Source organism: Hetaerina americana, unplaced genomic scaffold (genome assembly GCF_022747635.1).
Source record: "Hetaerina americana unplaced genomic scaffold, ioHetAmer1.1.p SCAF_27, whole genome shotgun sequence".
Taxonomy (NCBI): domain Eukaryota; kingdom Metazoa; phylum Arthropoda; class Insecta; order Odonata; family Calopterygidae; genus Hetaerina; species Hetaerina americana.
Genome location: NW_027286841.1, coordinates 1,576,426 through 1,585,000, shown reverse-complemented (window position 1 = coordinate 1,585,000; position 8,575 = coordinate 1,576,426). Strand labels below are relative to the sequence as shown.

Below are 8,575 nucleotides of genomic sequence, written 5' to 3'. Positions count from 1 at the left end.
AGTTTACGTATCTCGGTAGTGTTTTGGACCAACACGGTCAAAGTAGTAGGGACGTAAGGAGAAGAATTGCGCTAGGCAAAGAGGCTTTCACAAGGAGGAGGGAGTTGATGACAGGGACTTTGAGTAAGGATGTTAAGAAAAGACTCGTAAAAACTTTGATATGGAGCGTAGCTATGTACGGAGCGGAAACGTGGTCATTGAAGCAGGAGGATAGACGTAGATTGGAGGCTTTTGAAATGTGGGTGTGGAGAAGAATGGAGAAGGTGAAATGGACAGAGAAGAAAACAAATGAGGAAGTACTTGGTATGGTGGGCGAAGAGAGGGGTTTGTTGGGAGCAATCCTATGGAGGCAGGAAAAGTGGATGAAGGGGGTGTTGACCGGCAGTGGGATGTTGAAGACTGTGATAGAGGGTAGAATGTTGGGCAAAAGAGGAAAGGGAAGGAACAGGATAGGGATGTTGGACGGGATGAAGGGAGGAAGAAATTACTTAGAGATGAAGAGGGACCTGATATAGAGTAGGATGATTGATTTTGTGTTTTGTTAGGAGTAATAAAATATTTGTTTGGTAGTTGTGTCCGTCCAAAAACCTACCTTAACCGGTAGATTACTTAAAAAATATCATATATAATATTTTTAAAATAGGACGTCTTTTTAAGATGCCGAGAATTCCACACCTTGATCAGAAAGTATGCGTAACGAACATTGAATCAATATGCCAAGGCGTCTCGTCATTGACTTCGGTTATTTTTCTTCACCTCAGCCATTCGACTTGCACTCAAGCCATAATCCCAAGTAACTACCAGATTTCAATGATTAGAACGTTGCCCCGAGAGCGAGAACGTAAGATCCTTGGCTCCTTGATTTAGTTGAGAAGGGTAGAGAGTGACGTCTTACTGTCGACATCATCGGCACCAGTAGTACTAATAGATTTGGGGCAAGAAGGACTTTGGAATTAGAATTTAAAAAATTGAGCGGAACCAGGCGACTTACATTTCCACGATTCATAAGAATACCATTGGTATTTCCTCAAAAATTATATCTTTTTAGACGACCTAGGTTTCAAGGCGTAGAGCCATCACCAATTAAAGTGATACTGGCCCAATGGAAAAATATGGTTGCTGTTAAATTTCGACCTTCGGAGAGTTCTATTGTTGAATTGTTCTAATGTTATTGTTCCTTATTGTTATTGTATTATTGAAGGCATTATTGAAGAGCAGTCGGTGGAACGAAAACATCGAATTCCGACAGGAGTGGAGGCGAGGGAGTCCAGGGGCGGGAGGCTACCCAACCGCCCCTTGAATCGAACGCTGGGAACGTCCGCGGGTCGCCGGTCGAATCGCGCGCGGTGCAGGGCGGGCAGCTGCCCCAGACATGCAGGCGGGAGCGGGCCGCCCTCACGTGACGCATAACTTCTATCTCCGACGGGATCATCGCCATTCCGACTCCCGACGCTCCGTATCTCAATTGCCTCTTCAAGTGAAGTGGGGGAGGGGGGCGGGAAGCGAGTGGACCAGCTGCTGCTATCTGTTGCCCCCCCTCACTCCATCCCATCCTCCCCCCCTCTCCCGAACGCATCGGCAATCGACAAGACCCCTCCTCCTCTTTGCGTGCCTCGCATCGCAAACGCACCAATCAACCGGAATTGACGCGCACCCAAGCGTTATCGGAGAGAGTGGCGAAACAAACGCACGCACATGGGGGGGGGAGGTGGAATGGGACTACTCTGTGCATGCAGGGTTAGAAAATGACCGGAATGTTATGAAAAATAATGGAGTGACCTGAATTTTAGCATCGACTATAGGGTCCTGACTGATGTTTACGAAAACAAGAGATTATTGAAAGGAGTCATTGACATTTCCCATTCCATAAATGTTTGTATTCGACCAGTTTAGATGTCTTATGATATCATTATCAGTGCTCATTTATTGTCAATTTGTATCACGGAGTGTGATAACCGGTATTAATGACTTGGAAACAACGAAAGGAGCCTGCCAAATACTTTTTAATTTGTGAAACTCAACATTTCTATTCGGAGCACTCCATAACGTCAGCCATACCACGCTGCATACCATGAAAATTGACAGTATTTTCAAAATATCACCATTATACAAATGCAATGCTATCCAATTCAGGTAGGCTTATGGCGGCCCCTGGCGACTAATTCTACAACAATAATGCTTCGCGTCGACTTCATCTACATGGCATACCCTAAATAATTTCCTCCTTCACTTCTTCATAATTAAAACCTATCTCCATCCTTTCTTCTATTCTATTCAGTTCTCTATTACCATCTTTGCTGACATTTCCCCCTCTATTACGGCCTAAAACATTTCAAGTTAGCTCAAATTATTTCCTCCAACCACTTTTTTTTCTTCTTTGAATATTTTTTAGCAATTGTTCTCCGATTTACCATACTAAAAACTTCATCGTTAGCCTTTCTTTTTTTTAACATATTTTGTTCATTATTCTCCGTTAACCACAAAAGCCTAAAGTCCATTTTCATCCTTCAGCCTTACATTCCAGGTTTCCGATCCATATAGCGGTATAGTTCATGCTAAAGTCTTAACTGGTAGTTCATCTGAGTCTGCATTTAGGGTACCTTAGCTTAATTATTCACAGCGCGTCGTTTACTTTCTTTAGTTTTTTATTCTTTCTTTTGCCCCTGTGGGATTTCCAGCCAAGAGCCTCTTTCAGTTCAAAAGGGTTTGGAAGGGACAGCGTGCGCTGTTGATTGGGGCGACGATGGCCGTCGATGCGGAAGGGGAATCGTCCTCCACCCACGTCGCCACGCAAACATCGCGGGCTTCACCTCCGATGCAGCCCGCGGCCGCGTCATCGATGCTTCTTTCATTGGATCGCTAGATCATTCCGAAGGGAGGGGTGGGGAGAGTGGCATCGACCCTGGCGGCCTTATTTGGTGCACATGCACTGGTCATCATAATGGTGCTCATTAGCAGTTATTTCCATCTAATATCGAGTGGCTTGTAACAAAAATGGTGCGCAAAAATTAAATGTCAATTTCATTCTATTGAAAATATTTCAATTAATTGCCTTTTAAGCTTTAAAAAAATAAGCAAAATACCTCACTGCTGATGATTAAGAGGAGTGTCCGAAAACTATCCGACCTTCGTTCATATATTCGCGCCAGAGCGCTCGTGTTGTCTCTGCGGGGTATGAGCTAAACCAGTAATCCCTCACGAGCTCCCTGAATGCCGTAGTTCCCGGCCGGACGCCTTGGATCGCACGCAGCGTGTGTCCAACGTGTGTTTTCCGTTCGTCGCATTCGTTTACTGTTGAAAACGACAGAAAGAACGGATCAACGAATGTTAATCAAGTTTTGCTTCAGTCTCGGCAAGAGTTGTACGGAGACGATTGAAATGACACAGAAGACCTTTGGGGACCAAAGGGAAATTTTGGGAAATTTTGAATGAGAATTTGGGAATTGCTTGCGTGTTTGCTAAATTCATTCCGAGATTACTCACGACTGAGCGGAGGGACCTTTAGTCTGAAATCGCTCAGTACAACTTGGACTCGTAAATTTACATCGAGGACTGGAAATATTAAATCCTCGATTCGCGTATATTTTATACACACACGTTCGAACCGTAATGAAATACTTTAGCATGATTTTCCGCGCTGACTTGCATTTATTTGATCGATTCGGACGAAATTAAGCTGGTGTGTGTGGAAATTGCAGGTCAGGAAATAAATAATATGCTCATAACTTCTCGGTCCAATTTCCTAAGCGACACCTTTAAAAAAACCGCGTGGCTTAGCTAGGCGGAAATCGAGAATTGGTTTAATTTTGGGGGAGTATTTTCGAAGTACCGTAGAGTTTCAGGCAGGAAGCGGTGATTTCATGAATTAAGTTAATTGCTTAATTTATATAATTACTGAAGCCAGCACGCGGCCCACGGGCCTGAATCAGCCCAGAACTCCGTTTATGCCTCAGTTGTAAATGCGTGAAATAAACATATCCCATGTCTGCAGGTCCGACTCCCGGGATTATTCGTCGTAGTATAAAATAAGCATGATTGTATTTATAAAAGTTACAAGAGTATGAAACAATTTTAAAATAATATTGCAGGTCAATACCTGTACGAATGGTGAATGAGGTTGTGTCAATTACAAGAGGTAACTTAGGAACTAAATGAAATGTATGACAACCTGAGGTGCGCTTAACCCTCAATTAAGGTTATAAATATTCAAGGAAATATTTATTCAAGTGAATTTCCAACAAATGATTACCTAAAAATATAATGTTTAAGTATACAGAGATAGCGAAATGTTTAAATAACCGATAAGAAAAGTACAAAATTCTCTCGGTAACCCTCTTTTCCATTCGAAATATTTACCCATTAACGAGTTTGAAAAAAATGCCTTCTTCACTATTTTATTTGCCATTTGATGATTTAGTGTTTTCTTAGTTGACTGATAATCAGCGTTTGGCAAAGATGCAGATATTGCGTAAGCCACACATACTGTTCGTTCCCGTTGCCTCCGAGCTAATATGTATACGCAAAGGGTTTTATTTATCTCTTCATCTATGACTAACCAAGAAGTTTGCGATGAAAATATAAATATCCTTGGAGATATAAAACAAATTTTCACTATAAATTCACCATGATCATAATATTTCTGATGGAAAACTAAAATAAAAAATATTTTAGCTTCTCCCATAGATTATACCAGGTATGTACAACAAATGATGAGACTGATCTTTATACGAGCCAACCGCTAGACGATTCACAATCAATGAGGTGTCGCCTTCTAGCGGCGCCTATGCGAAGTAAAACACCGCCTTGCTCGTGGCTCTATCTTGACTTGTGTCCGCACAACAGCGATTCTTGTCTCAGCTTGGACACGTTTGCTGCACAAGTCCTTGTGTAGGTGAAAATGATAGTGTTAGAGAAGCGGCGCGTGTGAATTTAATTTTGTTTTAACCTCGGGGAAAGTGTAACTGAAACCCATGCAGATGATTTCGTTGGTACAAATTAACTATGGTTAATTTATCTCTGACAAATTATCCTCAGATCAAAACGATCAGATCGGAGAAATCAGCCCGGCCTCATTTATTTTATTTTATGTCACCGCTAAAATAGACTTTCACAAAGTTCCGACCTAAAAATTAACCACGTTATATATCACTTACTTGGATATTAATTTCTGAGATCGGATATTAAAATCATATCAAATAGGAAATTAAATACAGGTCATAAGGTATCGCATCCCTTATTATACCCTTATCGTGCAATATGGTGTTTTTACAGACAAGCCATTCCTCTTTGTGTTGCTCAGCGTCGTGAGTCTGGAATAGAATAGAATGTGACTCCGTGTGGTATCCTCGCCGACGGAACTTTCCATCGACTGTCGACGGATATCCGGAGAGCGTACTACTCTGTCCAATAAATACGCGACCTGATGCCATTACAAAATTTATTGTGCAAAATGTAGTCTACATCGAAATTGTGCCCTTCAAATTACTCTCCATTTACTATGCTATGCACTTATTACATCTTCTTTTCCACTGTTTACAGCACCTTGGGAAATACTCGGTAGTTAGGCTTTTTAGCGTTCCCGTCGTTTCTCGCTTTATTGTGCCCACATCCACCCAGTGATCTCCCCTCATCAATTTTTTGCATTTTGAGAAAGGGAAAAAGTCGCGGGGGGCGAGATCTGGCGAATAAGGGGATGATCAAGGATCAAGGTGATTGAATTTTGAGTGCGCACTGTTGATTTGCCCGAATTTCAGTTCATCATCTATTATTCGGACAGTTTTTCTACGATCGCTAAGGACAAGGGACCGCACACGATCAATGTTGTCGTCAACACAGGTGGTTGAAGGTCGTCCCGGCCTTGCATCATCCGTGGCGTCTTGTCGGCCATCTTCAAAACGCTTAATCCAACTGAAAACGGAAGTTTTCTTCAGAGCATTATCACCGTAAACAGCTGTCATCATTTCTGTTATTTCTTGATACCTTTTACCTCACTCCACCAAAAACTTGATGTTGATTCGTTGCTCCGTAATTTCGTCAATTACCATTTTCAACAAGCAGTAAAAACAAGGACAACGGAGACTAATATAACTGGCACCATACGCACAGCTCGACGATCCGCCAAGCACATACAGCTCATTGGTTCTCCGGCAACTAGCTCCGCCAGTGGGCGGGGCTGTAGTCCGCGTCATGGCCACCAGATTGCACCAGGTCGCGCATTTATTGCACATACCACGTTCACTTTATTTCCCGTAAAAACTGGGGCGTAGGCCTCCTGTTCACGTGCATCGTTCATTCTTACAGTCGTGGCGATCGAAAAAAAACGAACTCAAAGAAATGTCGTGGCAAACCGCTGAGAATCTTTGCAACTGAGCCGTGCTGGACCTCAAAATCAAAACTCAATGAAGATGAAGGGAAGGGAAGGGGGAAATGGGGAACGCGGGGTGGAATTCTTTCGCGCCATAACAATGCTATGACTCGTTTAATAAAAGCCATCGAAAATTACAACAAACACGCGAATGGGAGAGGAGTGAGCTCCTCCGTCTCTAGTCGTCATCAACCCCGCGCTCCCCAATCAGGGTAAGAGGGTTTAAATGGGAAAGGCAAGGGGAGGGGGAGGGGTTCACCGCGTCAATCTCCACGCGGCTATTGCATTTGAATAGGGGATGGAAACTCGTCCTTCCCCAGCAGCCGTATCATCGCCATGGTGACTGACGGCCGCTGAATACCTACGGTTTTACGGCCGCGGTCCCCAAATCAATTCGGCCTCGACCTCAAACTACGTAGAAACCGTTCCTCATGATTCCATTAAGATTAATAAATTTAGTCTTCCCCATTCACGCAATGTGTTCATTGATTCCTCTCTGTCTTAATTATACGTTTATAATCACCGAAATCATATTCTGGAAGCATGATACGAGGTTTGTATAAAAAGTATCGGTAACAATTTTTCACTGAATTGCGCGAAAGTGCAGAATTCAGACCGTAGGTTAAGTGTGCGAATGATAGCAGATCGCGTATTCGCATGGATAAGGTGAAAGCATACTCCATTATCACTGAAAATTTGGCGATGCGAAAGATGTGCGCTAAACTCGTCCTCCCGAAGGCCTTTGGACGGACGACCAAAAGAACGAAGTCGAGTGTGTCTGCTTACGAAGACCTTCTGAAACGGCATCGCGACGAGTCCCCAACCCCCTTACAGTCCAGACTGGCCTCCAGCAGACTTTTTCCCGTTCCCAAAAGTGAAATCCTCCGTCTCTCAAAGGACACCACAATGGTACCCTAAGTCCCATCAAAGAAGCTTGCTCGCGTAGCATTAAAGACCTTCCTGAATCCCTCCACCAAGGAGTCTTCTACGAGTCGAGGAAAAACCGCTGGAAAAAGTGTGTCGACGCTAAAGGGATGTCCTTTAAAGAATTTTAAGAGGCATTGTAGCAATAGCAGAAATAAATCTATTTTTCCGATACTTTTTATACTAACCACATATGTAGAAAGCATACCCAGCACAGACAAATCCGTCACTGTCTGCTCTGAGCTGCTGCTTTCCCTTTTTCAATTTCGAAGTTCCATTCATCGAGACATACTCGGAGGCACTCCTTAATTACCACATGCCCAACCCAGATGACCACAAATGCTCGTTCTTTGCCCGCTTCTCCTCTCCAATTATTGTCTTATCGACATCATTGATCCGAATTCGTATCCTCGAGCACATTCACCAAATCAACTCTATCTTATCTCTGTGAAAAATCATCACTGCTCTCCTCTTGACCTCTTTCTACACTGGCGGCGATTTGACAATCTTGCTTTTTTTGTTTAAAATGCACGTATGCACATGCATTTAATCTCCAGGTTTGGTACAACTAGGTATTGAAGTGTTTTGAACTTAAATGATAAAATTAGTAGGGAAGTAAGGAGAAGAATTGCGCTAGGCAAAGAGGCTTTCACAAGGAGGAGGGAGCTGATGAGAGGGACGTTGAGAAAGGATGTTAAGAAAAGACTCGTAAAAACTTTGATATGGAGCGTAGCTATGTACGGCGCGGAAACGTGGTCATTGAAGCAGGAGGATAGACGTAGACTGGAAGCTTTTGAAATGTGGGTGTGGAGAAGAATGGAGAAGGTGAAATGGACAGAGGAGAAAACAAACGAGGAAGTACTGGGTATGGTGGGCGAAGAGAGGGGTTTGTTGGGGGAAATCCTATCGAAGCAGGAAAAGTGGCTGGTGAAATGGACCGGAAGGAAAATAAATGAAGAAGTACTTGGTATCGTGGGCGAAGATAGGGGTTTGTTGGGAGAAATCCTAAGGAGGCAGTACAAATGGATGAAGAGCATATTGGTCGGCAGTGGAAAGTTGAAGACTGTAATAGAGGGGAGAATGTTAGGCAAACGAGGAAAGGGTAGGAACAGAATAGGGATGTTGGACGTGATGAAGGAAGTACTCAGGGATGAAAAGGGACCTGATGGAGGGTGGAATGCGGGATTTTGTGTTTTGTTTTGTTAGGAGTCACAAATATTTATTTGGCAGCTGTGTCCGTGCAAAACCTACCTTAACCGGTAGATTATCTAATAATAAAAATATTTC

At 43.2% G+C, this 8,575-nt stretch overlaps 1 protein-coding gene across 1 annotated transcript in view; it reads right to left on the bottom strand.

The window, feature by feature from the left end:
* The window catches only part of LOC139689663 (protein rhomboid-like), a 29,700-nt gene extending 23,408 nt beyond the window's left edge, over positions 1-6,292 (bottom strand). Inside the window, exon 1 of the mRNA XM_071586853.1 lies at positions 6,230-6,292. Coding sequence (XP_071442954.1) covers positions 6,230-6,292 — 63 coding nt within the window. The remainder of the gene's footprint in view (positions 1-6,229) is intronic.
* Positions 6,293-8,575: the final 2,283 nt, after the last annotated feature.